General features: G+C 46.4%; 1 protein-coding gene across 5 annotated transcripts in view; it reads left to right on the top strand.

Moving 5' to 3' along the window:
- Positions 1–19,181, top strand: part of PARP6 (poly(ADP-ribose) polymerase family member 6) — a 51,500-nt gene that overhangs the window by 18,191 nt on the left and 14,128 nt on the right. For 3 of the 5 annotated variants that reach the window (XR_013979223.1, XM_080980392.1, XM_080980391.1), the window contains exons 5-14: positions 2,397–2,457; positions 3,585–3,675; positions 5,531–5,597; positions 6,309–6,458; positions 7,338–7,515; positions 10,894–10,947; positions 13,648–13,743; positions 15,759–15,851; positions 17,661–17,786; positions 18,070–18,135. Coding sequence is in view for 4 of the 5 variants with exons in the window: in XM_080980392.1 (XP_080836518.1) it covers positions 2,397–2,457; positions 3,585–3,675; positions 5,531–5,597; positions 6,309–6,458; positions 7,338–7,515; positions 10,894–10,947; positions 13,648–13,743; positions 15,759–15,851; positions 17,661–17,786; positions 18,070–18,135 (982 nt within the window). In the remaining variant the exon portion in view is untranslated. The remainder of the gene's footprint in view (positions 1–2,396; positions 2,458–3,584; positions 3,676–5,530; positions 5,598–6,308; positions 6,459–7,337; positions 7,516–10,893; positions 10,948–13,647; positions 13,744–15,758; positions 15,852–17,660; positions 17,787–18,069; positions 18,136–19,181) is intronic. The other 2 variants (XM_080980393.1, XM_080980394.1) reach the window with 1 other exon arrangement.

The raw sequence follows: 19,181 nt of genomic DNA, 5'->3' as shown, positions 1-19,181 counted from the left end.
ACAGGAACAGCACAGAAGACAGACAACATTAAAAGCATGTAGGACAACTTAGTTAGAAAAGTGTAGTGAATGGATGGAATCTACTGTATGATAAAAATGTTACAGACACCATATAGTTGCCATCAATAAGAAATTTACCTATTTTTTAAAAAAATCCAAATGCTGGCATTGTCCAGAAAAGTTTGACTGGCATATTTATAATTGTTATAAAGTTGAACTGCTGAAATATGTTCCCTGAAATGGTTTTTGATAGCACTAATGCATTATATGTCCCCACGTTTATATTAAAAATCCACACACAAATGAAAATGAAAAAGAGCTTGCCAATATCTGATTCTGTCCTCTATTTTCCCCCATTTTTGCAACCATATACTTAGGTACCTTTTAACCCCATGGAAAAAAATATCTAACGTTAATTGCTACCAATAACAGGAAGAAGAGATTTATTTTGTTTTGAGAATGACAAATCCATCTTAGAAGAATTTAAGTACGCTCTCCACGTATGCGGCGCGCTCACTGGATATCTTTTGGCATGATTGTGACACGTGTGTGTGTTTGTGAGCTGATCATGGCTTGGGGGCAAGTTACCTCTTCTCCAGTTTTCTGAAGCAGAAGCACTCATTAGCAATAGCATCGTTAGCAAACCTGTGCCCAGGGAGATAAACTAGAGATGATTTTCAGCTGGTGCATTGAAGCCAAGCAGGGCAGTGCACACACTCCTAGCGACTGAGAGTGGAGTCCAATGACAATAGAGGGACTGTGTGGGTCTTGTGCATACAGGTCGGCGCTTTAGGCTGGACAGTAATGGTGGGAAGAAATATCCCTAGAAGCAAGGATGCTGAGTGGGCAGATGCAAAAGAAAACCCTTCACCCTTAATAGTTCAGTGTTGGTTTGTTTTTTCTTTTAAAGAATTTTTATCTCAATCCTCAGCCAAAAAACACTCCTGGAGTGGCACTTAAAAAGGAACTTAAAAAGGCAGTGCGTTACCCCAGGCACACAGTCTAAAAAGACATGATGCAAAAGGAAAATGAGAGAGAAGAGGACATCAGCACACTCTGGGGTGAAGCAGATCAAGGACAGGAGGCACAAAAAGTTGTTGGTCTCTCACCGATGGAGTAGTCCTGTCCCTCTCCCTTCCTGTATTGCAACCAGATGTAATGACTGCTGCCAGGTGACAGATGTGTAGCAGGAGCACAGCAGGCGTGGCTTGCATGCCACGTGGCACCTGCAGAAATTCCCTCCTCTGTGCAACTATGAAAGACGCAAGGTCCTTCTGCACAACTATGGACCTTAGGATCCGAGTCCATGGATGGATCTTGATGAGCAAAGAGGTTTTTTTAAATTCAATTCCAGTTCTGGAGTTGTAGACTTGGGGTTGGGCTGGAGGTCCCTTCCAGATTCTTTCTGGCCCTATGATTCTTTATTGTAAAGAATCTACCAAACTGGTTTAACCAACAGGAACACAGGAAGGTACCTTATCCTGTGTTAGACTACCCGGTTTAAGCTGAAACCTCCATCTATGCTCAACCTGTATCTTTGTAGACAAATGCAAATACCGCAATAGCTGCCTGACTCCAGCAGACTTCATTCAAAGGGAACCAAACACTGCATCCCCAAGATCCTTACTGTTCAGGGATTGGGAGTCTGGGTAACACTGAGATGGTTTTTAATAGTCAGGAAAACAGCCCGAGCCGTGGCAAGGGTCCCACGGAGCCACATGGTGGAATGTAAGTGCAAAAAACAACAGTGCTCGCATTGACACCTGGAGTAAAAAAGGTAAAGGGACCCCTGTCCATTATTTCCAGTCGTGACCGACTCTGGGGTTGCGGCGCTCATCTTGCTTTACTGGCCGAGGGAGCCGGTGTACAGCTTCTGGGTCATGTGGCCAGCATGACTAAGCTGCTTCTGGCGAACCAGAGCAGTGCACAGAAATGCCGTTTACCTTCCCACTGGAGCAGTACCTATTTATCTACTTGCACTTTGACATGCTTTCGAACTGCTAGGTAGGCAGGAGCAGGGACCAAGCAACGGGAGCTCATCCCTTCGTGGGGATTTGAACTGCCGACCTTCTGATCAGCAAGTCCTGGGCTCTGTTACAAACCCTTAAAAAGGAAGATTGCAGAGCAATGTGAAAATGCGATGAACTGAACTGAACTGGTTTAACCCACAGCGCCACCCGTGTCCCTGACACATATAGTAGCTGGCACAAATTTAACTCCAGGTTTGGATTAAGAAGGGCAGGGGGGCAGAAAGCTCTGCAGATCAGCAGAGGGGCAGCTTCTCCCTGTTACTTTCCTTGCCCTCAGCTAGCTCCATGTGCCCCAGCCTTTTGCTCTTCTCCCTCCTGCTTTTCCTCACACTGGTCTTTCCCTAATGCTCCTGCTTTCCTCCTCAGCGAATATGGGACCATTGACGACGTGGATATTGACCTGCATATAAACATCGGCTTTCTAGATGTAAGTTTTGGGGCACAGTCACATGGGTGGTGGTGGGCAGAAAGAGGCTACAGACATGCTTAAATGCACTCCCCACTCTCCAGATATCGGCAGACCCAGAAGCTTGAAAGATTCCCCCAACTCTGACACTGTCAGGAAGGTTGATTCCTCCTGGATTAGCAACAGGAAATTCTCACACTTGGCCTTTGCATTTTTTATGGTGCAATGGGTTGGACAGCTAGAGTTCAGACTTGGAGTCGATCCATTGACACCTAGACTGCAGCAGTGGGAGGCCCCATTCACTAAAGTGGTGCTTCAGGTTAAGAACAGTTTCAGGTTAAGAACGGACCTCCGGAACGAATTAAGTACTTAACCCGAGGTACCTCTGTAATGCATGAGACTGGCAACTATTGATAGCCTTATTCCCTTGTCTAATTCCCAATTAAAGTGATCTAAAACAGCAGCCATCCCTGCAGTGGTGAAGCTACCTGCTCTGGCACCAGGAGTGGCGTACATCCGGGGGCATGGCTGGCACGCATCCCAGGGGGCATGGTGCACATCCCAGGGGCATGGTGTGCTGCCCGCGGGGTGTGTGGCACGTGTCAAGGGGTGTGCGTCGAGCGGCGTGCGTCCCGGGGTGTGTGCAGTGAGTACCAAGCGTCCCAGTGGTGGGGATGTGGGCGGCTGCAATTTCACCGACCCGGAGGGCACCAGGGGCAGACTGCCCCCCACCCCCACCTTCATCCGCCAGTGCATGCCTGTCACAGTGAATTCCATAGATCAGGCACCCCCAAACTCGGCCCTCCAGATGTTTTTGGATTACAACTCCCATTATCCCTAGCTAACAGGACCAGTGGTCAGGGATGATGAGAATTGTATTCCCAAAACATCTGGAGGACCAAGTTTGGGGATGCCTGCCATAGATCAACTGTTCCAAATCTCCAGCAAATAAGCTTCACTGGAGAACCATGAATACTAGGAATATGAGAAAGGGAGGAAAATGTCTCCTGATCCAATGCCATGATCCACTGCAGTCTTGCTTCCTGGGTAGACTTGTATTTTTCTGACTTCCACTTTGAGCCCTTGGTCCTTCCCCTCTTCCATAGTCACAGCCCTGACTAATGAGGATGCTCGGCTTCTCATTGCAGGAAGAGGTGGCAACAGCCTGGAAGGTCCTTCGGACCGAGCCCATTGTCCTCCGACTGCGGTTCTCTCTTTCCCAGTACCTGGATGGCCCCGGTGAGTATCACATTTGCCTGTAAACAAGGAAGAACATAAGAATAGCCCTGCCAGGTCAGTCTAAAGGTTCACCTAGTCCAACGTCCTGTTTTCACAATGGCCAACCAGAGGCCCATGGGATGCCCACAAGCAAAACCTGAGCACAATGCTCCATCCCCACTAGTGATTGCTGGCAACTAGTATTCAGAGACATCCTTTCTCCAGCAGTACTAGCCATTGTGGCCAGTAGCCACTGGTAGCTTTATCCTCCATTAAAGTGTTTAATCTCCTTTTAGAGTCATCCAAGTTAGTGGCTGTCATTAGCTCTTGTAGGAGCAAATTCCATAGTGTTAACTATGCACTGTACAAAGAAGTACTTGCTTTTGAAGGGAGGTGGAAGGATACAAGTTTGTACTGCTAGACTAATAAAGTTCACCATTGATAAGAAGGATCAGAAATTGTTCCTATACCCAACAACAGCGGTGAGGTTACTGCTGGCTCAGGTGTGGAAACAACAAAAATTGCCAACAGTAGAAGAGTGGCAGTACAAGGTCATGGAATATGCAGAAATAGCCAAATTAACGGGGAAAATTCGAGAACAGGGTGATGAAACATTTCAAAAAGAATGGGAAAAATTTATGTTATACATAGGGTAAGGTGAAATAGTGAAATCGGTAGAATGGAAATAAACCTCATAATGGGAAATTAAAAGAAATTTTATTGGATGTTAATGACAATATGAATTAAAATGTAAAATACAATCAAGGTAACTAATTGTATCTGTATATGAATATAGACAAACAACAAGACGTGTATATACAGAAAGATTTATTTGCATATAGACACTGTATGGATAAAGTTGAAAGAAGAACAACAGTATACAAAATCGATAAAGACATTGCGAAAAACTTAGAGACAACATAAAAAAGCCAGAAGAAGGAAGGAGGGAAGTCAACTCTTAGGAGTAAATGTAAAGTAATGTGTATATGTATAGTATGTAATCATAAAATCAATAAAGATTATCTTAATAAAAAAAAAAGTTGACCAGGACCGGCCCACCCATAAGATGGGGTGAAGCAGCATTGACATTGAATTCTGGGTGCCGAAATACCAACGGATCAGAAAAGACTATTTACGTATGCGAACACTGCTGCTTGGATGTTACCAGCCCAGAGATGGAAAGCAGACATAGTCCCTACCAGAGAAGAATGGCAGATTAAATTGATGGATTATGCCAAAATGGCAAAAATGACCGGAAGAATCAGAAACTAGGAAGACCAAAAAATTTTATAAGGAAAATATATAATTTACCTTAAAACTCATTGTAAACAATTTAAAGTATTAGTAGGATTGGAATGATACTTGTAGTTTAAGGTTGAACTATGGTTGTAATGGAGATGTAATAGATTTGGATTAACGGAGAAGATGCAGGAGGAAAAACGTTAACACATGGACCCACAAAGTGGAGGAGGGAAGTCCAGGGGAATTTATGGAATTATCTTTTTATTTTGGTTGTTTGACAATTGTTTGTAAATTTCAAAATTCGAAAAACTTTTTTTTATTATTATTAAAGACATTGATTTCTGGTGAGATCTCATGAGCTCTTATCAAAATCACATGAGATCTTGCCGAAATCTCATTGGAACCTGCCACTGCGCAACCTAGGTAAGGGGTGCTTCAGCAGTGGCAGTTTGGTGACAGCAGGGTTGGGCAGCACTTCCCATTTCATCTCAAGTGGTGAAACGTGATGCACCACCCCTGTAGCTCATTTATTGTGATGCCTTACTATGGCGCCTATCACTGAAGCTGGTCCAGTCTTTCAGAAGTCTCTTTCCCTGGCTTCTTCCCTTGACTCTTAACTCTTCTTGTTCTTCAGAACCATCCATTGAAGTTTTCCAGCCATCCAATAAGGAAGGGTTTGGACTGGGCCTACAGCTGAAGAAGTGAGTAAGGCCTTATTAAGCTGAGTCATGAAGCACAAGGTGTTGCTCTAGAGCAAGGGTTCTCTAGTCCAAGAGGCCACATTTCAATGGTTGGTGGGGTAAGAAGGGAAAGTGATTGGAACAATGGGGGTGACTCTCTACCCTTCTACACTAGGTTATACTGTATGTATATTCATACATACATACAGTAAGTCTTACGTAATTCAGAGGGTTCTAGACACAAACACACCTCTCTTCAACCCTATCTGCACTTTACTTTAAAAGCAGTACAGTATTGTATTGTGTGCTTTGGGGTTCAGTGATGGGGATAAAACACTTCCAAGATCTTTTCTTGGACTCCTTTCTACCTGTCCCATTGATGGGAAGCTGTGAATGAGGCCAGCTGTTTCAGCACCATGGAGAGCTCCCAGTGAGCAACGTACTCCAACAAGGGTTGGAGATTAAAGGAGGCCTTTTGAGGCTCTGTCTCCAGTCCACCTCTCCAGTTCAGGAGAAGGCACTCATAAGAGTCCCAGCTCTGGCTCCAGAGGCCCCAAAATTGTAGGATCGAGTTCACTGGGCCTCTGATCACTAGCTTCAGTCTCAGAGCTAGGGACCTGATCCAGCTTTTCAGCTTCTGACCTATTTAGCCACTGACATGGTGTTGTGGTCACTACCAGTTTCTGGGTTCATGATAGTGATTCTGTCAATCACTGTTTCTCTTCCCAATAGGATCCTGGGAATGTTCACATCCCAGCAATGGAAACACCTCAGCAACGACTTCCTCAAGACTCAGCAGGAGAAGCGGCACAGCTGGTTCAAGGCCAGTGGCACCATCAAGAAATTCCGTGCCGGTCTCAGCATCTTCTCACCCATCCCCAAGTATGACTCCACTTTTCCGCCGTCTCCTCCCAAGAGTGGCTTGGGGTCTTCCTTGTTACTTATTTATTTGTAATCATTTTTATGCTGCACCTTAGCTGAAAAGGGCTCCCATAGCAGCTTACAGATATCAGAGAGAAAACAGTCCCTTCCCTCAGGCTCACGGCTCTTAAGAGACATGACACAAAAGGGAAAGGTATGAGGAAGGAGGAGGAAAAAAGCAAGCTCAGGCACTAATTCTTAGTGGCAGAGCTTTCATAGTGAGCAGCAGGAATGGATCTTTTTTAAAAATATGAGCCAAAAGTTGTCTGTTCTTGCAGTGGAGAGACCCTGCAAGCCCCATCTTTCTTCCTGTCCCACAGGCTGGTGGAATGGATGCTGCAGATGACAATTGAAGGACGAGCCTGGTGGAGCAGTTCTCTTTTCTTCCTCATAATTCCTTTACTTTGTGATTCTCTCTGAGGGATGAAGAGAGCAAGCAAGCTCTCCAGTTTGGGGTGTACATACATGGAAAGCCCAGCCCAAACATTAGCCCAGAGAAGGTCTTGAAAAGTTGTGCAACCCGCCTTTCCAAAGTCCAGATGGGAGACCCCTCCTTGTCAGCAAAGGGCAAATGGGGCTCTGCCCCACCAGCCTCAATCTGCCCCCAGCCAGCCTCCACCTGTCTTCTCACAAGCAACCCAAGGGCGTGGCATTGTCTGTCGGCTTCTTCCTCCTTCGTGTCAGGGCTGTCCTTGTACACCCAGAATGAGTTGGCTGAGCCTATCATTGGCTCTGGCACCCCCTCCTGTTGGGCTCCCTACTTTCTATCCTACCCGCCCCAATGGGTGCCAGTTGCCACTGCTCCTCCGATTGTGAGGGCCGATCTCTCTGTGTCTCCAGGTCCCCCAGCTTCCCTGTCATCCAGGACTCCATGCTGAAGGGCAAACTCAGCGTCCCAGAGCTGCGCGTCAATCGCCTCATGAACCGCTCCATCTCCTGCACCATGAAGAACCCTAAGGTGGAAGTGTTTGGCTACCCTCCCAGCACCCAGGCAGGTGTCGCCCCATTCAACATTCTGGTGGGTTTCTTCTCTGGCCTTGTCCCTTGGGGCTGGCTATGGGTTTTCTCTTGGAGGGCTCTTGATAATGTTTTCCTCCTCCTAGTGCTTAGCAGTTGGAGGTGAGATAAATGATGAGGAGATCATGCAATGCTGGAATCACAACTAAAGACTCCCTGGCAGGTGGCCATCTAACTTCTGCTTAAAAACCTCCAATCAGGGAGAATCACATATGTAGATTCTTTTCCACATTAAAAAAATTGCCTGCACCCAACATTCTTTGTCTGCTATAACAAGAGTCCTTGTGCTAATGGATGGCAGAGTTTAAAGGTTGGGCTGCAAAAGAACCCAGTGCGACAGTTGTGCTGACGATGACTTTAACTTGGTGCTACATTCAATGCAACCCAAAACCCCTGAGCCACAAAGCTCCCTGCAAGTAGAAAATGAGCATCTCAAGGAGCAACTCGGGGTTTAACCTTTCTCCTTGACTTTCTAGTTTTCTTTGTGCAGAGAGTTTGGTGTTTTTTCTTTTTTCTTTCTCATGGGAGTAACATTCAAATATGACCTGCCACCTCCTGTTTGAAAGAGAATGATCTGGTAGTTGCTGCACCCACGTGATGCTGCTTATTTTATAGCTTGGACTGCAACCTACAAGGGTATATTTGCATTGGTTTTCATCTATTGCTCATTGGAGACATTTGGTCTCTGTTGGCAACTGAGTGCAGCAAAGGAAAGGAGGCCCTTTGTTCTAGAGTCCAGGCCAAAAATAGCCTCCCTTCTCTTTATTCTTCCAAAACAAGTGGGCAGTTCCTCTTTTTTTCTTGCCCTTACATCTCAGATATGCGAGAGGTTGCCTGCCTTGGGAAAAGCGACAGCGAATGTCATTGGAGCAGCAGCTGCTGCCTTGTTATGCAAGAATGGAAAGCCAGTCCATCTTGCCTGGTACTGTCTGCTCTGATTATCAGGGCAATGGCAAAGTTTTATAACATAGTGTGCCGGCTTCTGAGTTCCACAGAACTCTTCATCAGGCTAGATGTTAAAAATGCTGGCGGTGTTGGTGGTGGTAGGTGGCCTGGAGGAGAGAGAGAAAAGGCTGTTGGTGTTTGCCAAGCCATCCATGTGGATGGAATATGGGAGGAGGCAGCAGACATTCAAAAGAGGTGCTTTTTTCGGGTTGAAGTTGCACCACAGCCTCCTGGGAAGCAGCAGCACATAATGGCTGTATCCCCATCTCTTCAAGTACAACCAGCACAGGAATATAGGAAGCTACCTTAACATTGATTCAGATTATTGGTTCAATTAACTCAGTATTGTCTACACTGACTGGCAGCAGCTCTCCAGAGTTTCAGACCAAGGGTCTCTCGCAGCCCGACCTGGAGATATTGGGGGCCGGATCTGAGACCTTTTTCATGCAAAGCAGATGCTCTTCTAGGGCTGTGCACCCCCCCCCAATCCAATCCGCTTCAAGGCCCAACCCAGCACTTTGAATCAGCCCCAATACAACCTGGGCAAAGCTGGAGCTGGCCTGAGCTGACCCTGAACCGGGCCCTGCCTCAGTGTCGAATTAGGGTTTAGCCTTTGGACTGAATCTTCTGCTCACCAACTATTGACTGCAGCATTTGGTCTTGCTGAGTGTTGTTTTGCCAGAGAATTCGCTGTGGGGAATGTGCTGCAAAGACTGCTTGCCTCTCCTGCTGTCCAGCCACCCTGCCTTTTGACAGCCCTTGGTCACTCCAGGTGTGTCAACCTGATCTGGGGACATCTCAACCCAATCTGGCTAAAGCCCTATCAGCCCAAATTGGACTGATTCATTTTGGGATCTGGGCTGTAGCCAGATCCAGTGCACAGCCATGGTCCTTCTAACCGTTCTGCCTCCACCTATAGGTGACATGCACATGTTTCTTTGCTAGGCTCAGAAAAGGAACAAAGAGAAGCTAAGCCAGTCCTTATGTAAACAGATGTGGAGATTAAAGTTGTGCTGTCTTAAAAACAAAAAGTCAAATAGAAGCCAAATTGGGTAGCTATACCTAATAGTTGGAGGAAGCATTCGCACAGAGAACACTCTAAATGTGATTTGAAAAAAATACCAAATTTACCCATAAAAAAGCAGAATCCTAAATTGGATGAAGTTGATCTGACACCTCTTGAAGATGAGATTTTATACTCTGGATGTTGGTGCAGCTAGGTTACTTTAGACCAGTGTTTCCCAAACTTGAGTCTCCAGCTGTTTTTGGACTACAGCTCCCACCATCCCTGACCATTGGTCCTTCTAGCTAGGGATGATGGGAGTTGTAGTCCAACAACAGCTGGAGACCCAAGGTTGGGAAGCACTGCTTTAGACCAAGAACTAAGAACTGGCAACCCTCAAGATGTTGCTGGGCTGCAGCTCCCATCATCCCTGATCTTTGGCCGTGCTGTCTGTGGCTGATGAGAAGTGGAGTGCGACATGTGGAAAGCCACAGGCATTTCTGAGCTGGAGAGGGAACACCCGAACGTCTCAGAGGTTTGGCATTTGGTTGCATCACCAGCTGAGCTTGCCAGCATCTCTGGAATCCATCGTGTTTAGAGTGCTCCTCAAGACAAGTTACTGTGGGTTAAACCACAGAGCCTAGGACTTGCCGATCAGAAGATCGGCGGTTCGAATGCCTGCAACGGGGTGAGCTCCCATTGCTCGGTCCCTGCTCCTGCCAACCTAGCAGTTCGAAAGCACGTCAAAGTGCAAGTAGATAAATAGGTACCGCTCTGGCGGGGAGGTAAACGGCGTTTCCGTGCGCGGCTCTGGTTCGCCAGAAGCGGCTTAGTCATGCTGGCCACATGACCCGGAAGCTGTACGCCGGCTCCCTCAGCCAGTAAAGCGAGATGAGCGCTGCAATCCCAGAGTCAGCCACGACTGGACCTAATGGTCAGGGGTCCCTTTACCTTTTACAAGACAAGTTGCAGTTTGGCTTTGAGATTCAGTTCTGTAGCCTGGCTGTTGCTTTCAAGGTTTCTCAGCCTCAACTCCCTTGCAGTAACAGGCTCCTTTCTTCATGATCCTGTGGAAAGAATCAGCAAGTGGTCCTAGCAAGTTTGCAAGTGCCCAGATGTTGGGCTCCCAACTCCCATCCACCCAAGCCAGAATGGCCAGTAGCCTGGGATTTGTAGTTCAACAATACCTGAAGAGCCATAGGTTCCCTATCCCTGACCTAGAGAGACTGCAGCCTCTTCTCATATGCCAAGGTCCCAACTGGAATAGGAATTCCAGAGGGACTGGCTTAGAGACACCCTTCTAGATATCTTTACATGTAATTGGTGGCCGGCAGATACGTGCTTGAAGAAAGTTAATGTGTCCTATTGGTGATGAATGAACAGGTGCAGAGTAATGTGGCCGGGCTCTTTCTTTGTCTGCTCACTTTGCAGGTTGGTGGCCACTGCAAAAACATTCCTACCTTGGAGTATGGGTTCCTTGTGCAGGTATGTAACCCTTGTTCTGTGTTTTCCTATTCAGCACATGAGAGCCAAAGTGGTTCTGTGGATCTGCGGTGGCTTCAGTCACTTTGGAGATCTGGAGAAATGAGTTTGATGAAGCACAGACACACACTGTGGAATATTCTCCTTTGGGCAGGGTTCTGAGGAGGCTTATTTGAGATAAAGGCTACAGCTGCACCATACACTTAAAGCAGTATCATACTGTTTTAAATAGTCGTGGCTTCCCTCAAAGAATACTGGGAGCTGCAGTTTGTTGAAGGAGCTGAGAACTGTTAGGAGAGCGACACCTATTCAGTTCCCTGGGATGAGGCATTGATTGTTAAACTGATCTGGGAATTGTGAAGCAACCATTGCAAAGTGCACCGCGGCTCTCATTATTATCTTTATTTGACAACGTTAATGCAGGCAGCAAAACTAAGGAACTTCTTATCCTTTCACTAATGGCCGCATGGGTTTGAATTGCTCAAAGATGGAAAACCTTAGACACTTTGGGACTTTCGTTATGGTATCAGATGTATGGAACCTGACTATTTCTGAAAGAAAGAAAAGGATACATAATTTGAGAGTTATACGAGGCCAAGAACGACCACAGGCTTTTTATGCAACTTGGTGGATATTAATGGTGCCACTTTGCAGCACCAGATTTCAGCAGTATCTATGGAAATCTGGAATTCTGTTCTGACTTCAGATATAGTGACAGATATATTTACAGAGATACTTTCCTCCACCTCACATATATCACTTATGATTTTGTTCTTGTATTCTTCTTAATGTGGAATATGTCTCATGAGATTTAACATTACCTCCCTGGGGTATTGTTACATTTCCGCATTTCTTTTATGTTTGCATTTATGTAATAAAAATACAATAGCATATGCTGAGCCATGGCACTTCCCCAAGAGAGACCTGGGGGGCTGTGTTTGGCCCAAGGCCCGAGATCTCCCACCCTTCCCTTCAGCACAGCTCTATCAATGGTCCATGTAGCTGAGTCTTGTTTAATTTGACTGGCTGTGGCGCTTGGGCAGCTGTCTTTGTGTGATGGCCTGGGACTCTGGCTTGGACTCGGAACCAGAGGAGTCTCAGTCTGCACCAGATCTTCTGCCTCAGGCGGCAGCTGAACCTAGTCTGGGGCCTGATTCTGAAGAGCCCCAGTCTGCACAGGTTCCTCTGCAACAAGCACCAGCTGGGCCGAGTCAGGGGCCTGAGCCTGCCCTGGCTCCAGGTGCGGGGATGACCTCGTTGCCTCCAGCTGGGCCATCACTTACAGCTGCTCCACTACCAGTTGGGTCAGGAGAGGCTGAGGCAGCCTCTGGATCTAGTAACCCACCGACATCTCCCGAGCTGCAGAGACTCAGGTCTGAGAGAAGGAGAGACCTGAGTACTCACAGGAGGAGTGCCCACCTTTGGGTGAGACAGGGAGGTGAGTCACTGGGGGATCAGGACCGGCCGTTACCCCGACAGAGATAAAAGGCTGTCGGGCCCTGCCCCTGGTTGCAGGAGCAACATTGCTGCTACCTGCCTGAGACCCTGTGCCTGACCTAGCCTGGGTTCCTGCCTTGTGACTTGCCTTGGTCCTGTTGGACTGTCTCCTCACGGAATCCTTGGATTCGGGACCCGACCTGGACCACGTTGCTCAGGTTTACCCCCGGGCCCAGCACACTTTGCCAAGTCTGTTACATGAGATCCAGTGGAGACTGGTCCATCGGGCAAATGGGGGCACTGCCCCACCAACCTCAGTCGGTTCCTCTCAGCCAACCCCCACCTGCTTGCCTTCTTACTTACAAGTAATCCAGGAGGTGCTCCTGGCTGTCAGCTTCCTCCTTAGTTCCAGTTTTGCCCCTTGTAGAACTCAGCAGGGAGGAGGATGGGGACAAAACTAAAACAATTCAATTTGGCCTGCTATTAGCCATAATGCCACATGCCATCGAACTCTGGCTGCATTGACTGTTGACCTGGCTTTCTGCCCCACCAACCCCAATGGGCACCAACCACCATTGCTGAGATCCTTGAAGGGGAGATATGGGAGACTGTATCTTCCTGGGACTTTCTGCAGGCAAAGGGGCAGCCCATCCCACTTTGCTGCCTAAGGCGAAGTGAGAAGATGCTGCCCCCCCTTACCCCCCACTGATTGGGGCCTCAAGGCGGTGGTAGCTTCTGACGAGACCAGCAAGATCTCGCGAGAGTTCCACAAGATCTCATCGGAAGCTGCCGTGGTGAGACGCCAGTGACAGAGCAGGGGCAGGCCAGATGTCCACAAGGGTGTTTCCTCATGGAGGAGTGAACCAGCCCTGGCATGTACTGAGCTGTGGCCCCCATTCCGCAGAGCGAGTCCTTCTTTTGACCAGAAGGTGTCCCTGTGTCCTTTTATACAGAGGGCTGTCCAAAGACAGTCATTTATCTGAAGGGCTGACTAGTTCAAGTCCTGCATAGTGAAGAAGAACCCTAAGAAGGCAGAAATAGCACCTGGACTTATAGCACTTGCTCACAGTCTTTTTTTGTTTTGTTCTGTTTCTGTGTAGACTAATTTCTTTCTACATTTGCATCTGCCCACAGAAATTCATGTGTGCAGATTTTATGAAAATTGGCTTCCACTTTGTGTGTGATGTGATAGAATCCCTCTGTGTTTGGCCATGTCAAAGTGTTCACCTTGTCTGATCTAGATGTGGTCTCCCCTCTCTCACTCAGATCATGAAGTACGCTGAGCAGAGGATCCCTACCCTGAATGAGTACTGTGTTGTGTGTGACGAGCAGCACGTCTTCCAGAATGGATCCATGCTGAAGGTACTACTCTCAGTCTCTTAAGTTCAGGGTTGTGGGTTCGAACCCCATGTTGGGCAGAGGAGTCTTGAATTGCAGGGGGTTGGATTACATTGTTCTCAAGGTCCCTTCCAACTCTATGATTCTCTCTCTTTTTCTCTCTGTCTGCAAGTATGAATGAATGTTTAAGTGTGTGTGTGTGTGTGTAATTCCTAAGAAATACTGATAAAATCAAGAGACTTTAAAAACAAGTCCGCATAATAAAATGATCAAAATAAAAATAAACTAGCAGCTTCATACCTGGCATTGCACGGAAATTCTAAGAAAACAAAACAACAACAGTGCTATTTCAAAACCAGTGGTTAAATCACTGCAGTTCTGAATGGAGCAATCCACCATCTTGATTCAAAAGGGCATCCAATCACATCCAAACATAGACAAAAACCTCTTCCCTGATTCCTGGAGCCGCCGGGTAAAATTAGGTTATGATATATTAAGAGCTATCCAAATGCATAGTGAACAAAAACTTTCCAAGATATATGGTAGAATCTACCCCTTTAAAACAGTTTTTGTGTATTTAACAATATTTACATAATGCTTAATTAAAATCCAAAAAAAACCCCCCATACCCTCTGACTTATTTCCATAAAATATTATAAAATATTCAGAAGAAAATATAAATCCAAACTAGGGGAAATGTCATTGTGGGAAATGTTTTCTTCACCGGTGATAAAATCCCTGAGCTCAAGAATTGAAAAACTTTGTGGTCCTTTCATTGGATTTCTTGGTGGGGGAGCTGAGTGGACGCAGGAAAAAATGGGGGGCGTTGTGTAGTCCTTGATTTGTCTTGGTTAAAAAAAGAATGGAGGCTCTGGAGGTCATGTTAATGGAGCATGAGGCAGGGGCAGTCCTACCATTGGGCAGAGTGAGGCAGCGCCCTGGGTTCTTGGACCAGGGACCTTCTGCATGCAGAGTTATGGTCTCTCCTGGCCATCGGTGGTGGCCTCAAGGAAGTGTTATCCTGGCATGCAGACGGACTTTGGCACCTCTCTCTCTCTCTCTCTCTCTCTCTCTCTCTCACACACACACACACACACACACACTAGCTCTGCGGCTTTACTACTACTACTACTACTACTACTACTAAATTTATTATTTATACCCCGCCCATCTGGCTGAGTTTCCCCAGCCACTCTGGGCGGCTCCCAATCAAGTATTAAAAACAATACAATGTTAAATATTAAAAACTTCCCTGAACAGGGCTGCCTTCAGATGTCTTTTAAAGATAGGATAGCTACTTATTTCCTTCACATCTGAAGGGAGGGTGTTCCACAGGGCGGGTGCCACTACCGAGAAGGCCCTCTGTCTGATTCCCTGTAACCTTACTTCTCACAATGAGGGAACCATCAGAAGGCCCTCGGTGCTGGATCTCAGTGTCTGGGCTGAACGAATGGGTGGAGACGCTCCTTCAGGTATACAGGACCGAGGCCGTTTAGGGCTTTAAAGGTCAGACCAACACTTTGAATTGTGCTCGGAAATGTACTGGGAGCCAATGCAGATCTCTCAGAACCGGTGTTATGTGGTCCCGGCGGCCACTCCCAGTCACCAGTCTAGCTGCCGCATCCTGGATTAATTGCAGTTTCCGGGTCACCTTCAAAGGTAGCCTCACGTAGAGCGTGTTGCAGTAGTCCAAGCGGGAGATAACTAGAGCATGCACCACTTTGGTGAGACAGTCCGCTGGCAGGTAGGGTCTTAGCCTGCGTACCAGGTGGAGGTGGTAGACAGCTGCCCTGGACACAGAATTAACCTGCGCCTCCATGGACAGCTGTGAGTCCAAAATGACTCCCAGGCTGTGCACCTGGTTCTTTTGGGGCACAGTTGCCCCATTCAGGACCAGGGAGTCCTCCACACCAGCCCGCCCCCTGTCCCCCCAAAACAGTACTTCTGTCTTGTCAGGATTCAACCTCAATCTGTTAGCCGCCATCCATCCTCCAACCGCCTCCAGGCACTCAAAATCTTTTATTTTTGCCTTTCTTCAGCCAGCTGTGTGCACACGGGAGCTGTGTGTCTTCTCTTTCTACACTCTGGGTGTGATGTCCGGTGCTGCAGAAGAGGTGGCCACAGGAGCAGAGGTACAAGGGCTGGGATGCTGAGCTGGAAGGGAGGCCTGTCTGGGGCCAGAACTGGGAACCAAACAATAATTGAGGGCTCGCCTACAACCAGGGCTGATTCTTGAAAGTTCTCCTTCTGTTGATCTTCTGGTGTCACTCTTTCATCCATGCAAGTGTGACGGCAATAAAATTAATGGTGTCGTTGCAATCTATGGAAGCTGACTGAAGAAGCAAGGATTCTGTACTGTATAGAAATTTATTCATGTATGCGACTACAGCGGCAAGAATGTTACTTGCCCAAAAATGGAAAGAAGAAGAAGTCCCAGCAAAAGAAGAATGGATTTATGGAATATGCAGAAATGGCGAAACTTACCAGAAAAATAAGAAATCAAGATAACAATTTTCTTTTGTAAAAGAATGGAAATGGTTTCTTGAATATTTACAAATAAATTTTAAACAGATAAGAACATTGGCGGGATTATTGCAATAACCTGCAGTTTTATAAGCGTATCTATTTAAAGTAGATGAACAAATGAGCAAATTAAGTTAATTTGGATATGCAGAAAATATTAAAAATAAATTTAAGGAACTGCAGAAAGAGGGGGAAGGAAGTAGGGTTTTGAAATGATTGTAAAATTATTGAAATGTATAAAATTGAGAATTAATAATAATAATAATAATAATAATAATAATAATAATAATAATAGAAGCAGCAGAAGCAGCAACGATTGACCGGGCAGCTACAATGCTGTACATAAAAAGAGAGCTGGGGCATAGTGATTTGTATGTTGTTTTCATGAAGATGTGCCCTTTAAGGCATACTTTAAATTATGCACTTTATCCTAGTACAGTGGTACCTTGGTTTACTAACTTAATCCGTTCCAGAAGTCTGTTCTTAAACCAAAGCATTTTTAAACCAAGGCGTGCTTTCCCATAGCAGCGGAGGACTAAATTTACAAATGGAATACACTCAACAGGAAGCGAAACATGTTCTTATTCCAAGGCAAAGTTCACAAACCAAAACACCTACTCCCGGGTTTGCAGCGTTCTTAATCCAAGTTGTTCATACAGGAAACTAAGACATGTTCTTAAACCAAGGTACCACTGTAGATGTTTTTTATAGATGTTACCTGGTGAAAGAAGTGCATTACAGAAGCCTGAGAAGTGTGACTTTTGATGGACAGCTGTGCTTCCGTTCAAATATTGTTTTGAAAAGTGGGAACTGGATATATTTGCCTTTAAATGTGAATGGAATCAAAGTTCTCCTTTGTCACTATGGATGAGTATGCCTAGCCGCTCATTGAGAAGGGTGGAAAAGCTTTATTGGGACATCTCCCTGGGAATGCGGCCTCAGAAGCTATCCATCCCCACGTGGAAGCTTCTCTCTCTTTTTTTTAAATTATATTTTATTAATTTTCCATACATTCATACCACATTACAATTTCTATTAAATTTTCCGTTTTTGACTTCCTTCGGCTTCTCTGCCAATCATCCAAATTCTAACTTCTTCAGTTACACATTTCCAAATTTTGCTATTGCCTTTATACCTACCCCCCACTTCTATTTTGCCTTTTTACAATATTTCTTATGCTGTTACAGAGCTTCTCTAAATGCCACTAGCGTTATTTCATTATCACTTATACATTCCCAGTATTCAACTAGTTTTCCCCAGTCCTCCACGTGGAAGCTTCTCAGCCCTGTTGGGTTGTAGGACTCTGGTTTATTTTCATGAAAATTAAACAATGCCCCGTTACCTCTGTCTGGACAAGTCAAGATGGAGATGAGATGAGGTGTTGGGATCTGCCCTCTTCAGTTCCTTCTCTCTTTCAGGTAGTGGACCTGCTGGTGGCGATGTGCCGAGCTGCCTTGGAGTCTCCCCGCAAGAGCATAATCTTTGAGCCTTACCCCTCTGTTGTGGACCCCAGTGACCCTAAGACCCTTGCCTTCAACCCCAAGGTTGGTGTAAGGTAGCAGGCCCAGGGCTGCGAGGGATTCTTAAGACTGGGGTGGGACCCATGATATATGGAGGCTGGCTCCATAGGGGAGCCTTGCAAGCAGAAAGCCTTGCTCTCCAACAACTGGTATTCAGAAGCAATACTGGCAGAGAATAGTTAACTCTGGAGCATGCTTTGCATACGCTGGGACCTTCTCAACACTCAGGCCATGCGGTTTCCAGGGAAATAGGGCAGAGCTATTTGTGTATCTGATGCACATTCTCTCTCTTTTTCCTGATGCACAGAAAAAGAACTATGAGAGGCTGCAGAAGGCTCTGGACAGTGTCATGTCGATCCGTGAAATGACCCAAGTAGGTGCCATCAAATTTTCTCCGCATCTTGCCCTTGAATGAATGAATCTTTATTTGCATCAGCAATCGGCCATAGCAACAAAACAACAATACGATATACAAAGAATAGAAATAAAAAGTCAGTTATATAAAATACATTTTAGGGTTTTGAATCAATAGTCAAATAGGGGATCTTATTCTGTTTCCCCCAGCTAAAAACATTGCAGCCTTTGCTGTGTCACCTGCTCAGCTTCATCTGCCAAGAGAAGGGACACTGGCAGCAGTTGGGCGACCCAGAATGGACAGTAAAAGAGGGGTGATAATCTCATTCCTCAAGTGTTTATAAAGAGTGCAGGCCAAAAGGGCATGCACCACCGATTCGGTACTGCCATCTCCACAGGGACGTAAGCGTTTTTAGTGCGGAATCTGTTGGAATCATCCCTCAAGTGCAGCTGAGGGCAATACATTCAATCTTGGGAGAGTAAAAGTGCATCTATATTTTAGAATAGGACGTGAGTGGCGCTGTGGGTTAAACCACAGAGCCTAGGACTTGCCGGTCAGAAGGTCGGCGGTTCAAATCCCCGCGACGGGGTGAGCTCCTGTTGCTCGGTCCCTGCTCCTGCCAACCTAGCAGTTCGAAAGCACATCAAAGTGCAAGTAGATAAATAGGTACCTCTCCAGCAGGAAGGTAAACGGCGTTTCCGTGCACTGCTCTGGTTCGCCAGAAGTGGCTTAGTCATGCTGGCCACATGACCTGGAAGCTGTACGCCGGCTCACTCGGCCAGTAAAGCGAGATGAGTGCCGCAACTCCAGAGTCGGTCACAACTGGACCTAGTGCTCAGGGGTCCCTTTACCTTTATATTTTAGAATTGCTAGGTTATGCAGATAGGGTGCCAGAGAGTCGCAATGGGAAGGTGGAAAATAGTCATACCATGGGCAAAATTTCCTTATGGTGGCCAAGTTGTTCTGACGCTTGATATCATTTAGGCCTTTTCTTCATCTTGTCTGCCCCTCCCCCTTGTGTCTGAAGTGACTTAAGACCATCACTAGGCAGGATGCTTGAATTA

This window comes from Podarcis pityusensis, assembly GCF_964106645.2.
Source record: "Podarcis pityusensis genome assembly, chromosome: 14".
In the NCBI taxonomy this organism is placed as follows: Eukaryota; Metazoa; Chordata; class Lepidosauria; order Squamata; family Lacertidae; genus Podarcis; species Podarcis pityusensis.
This window is presented reverse-complemented; position numbering and strand designations above follow the sequence as displayed.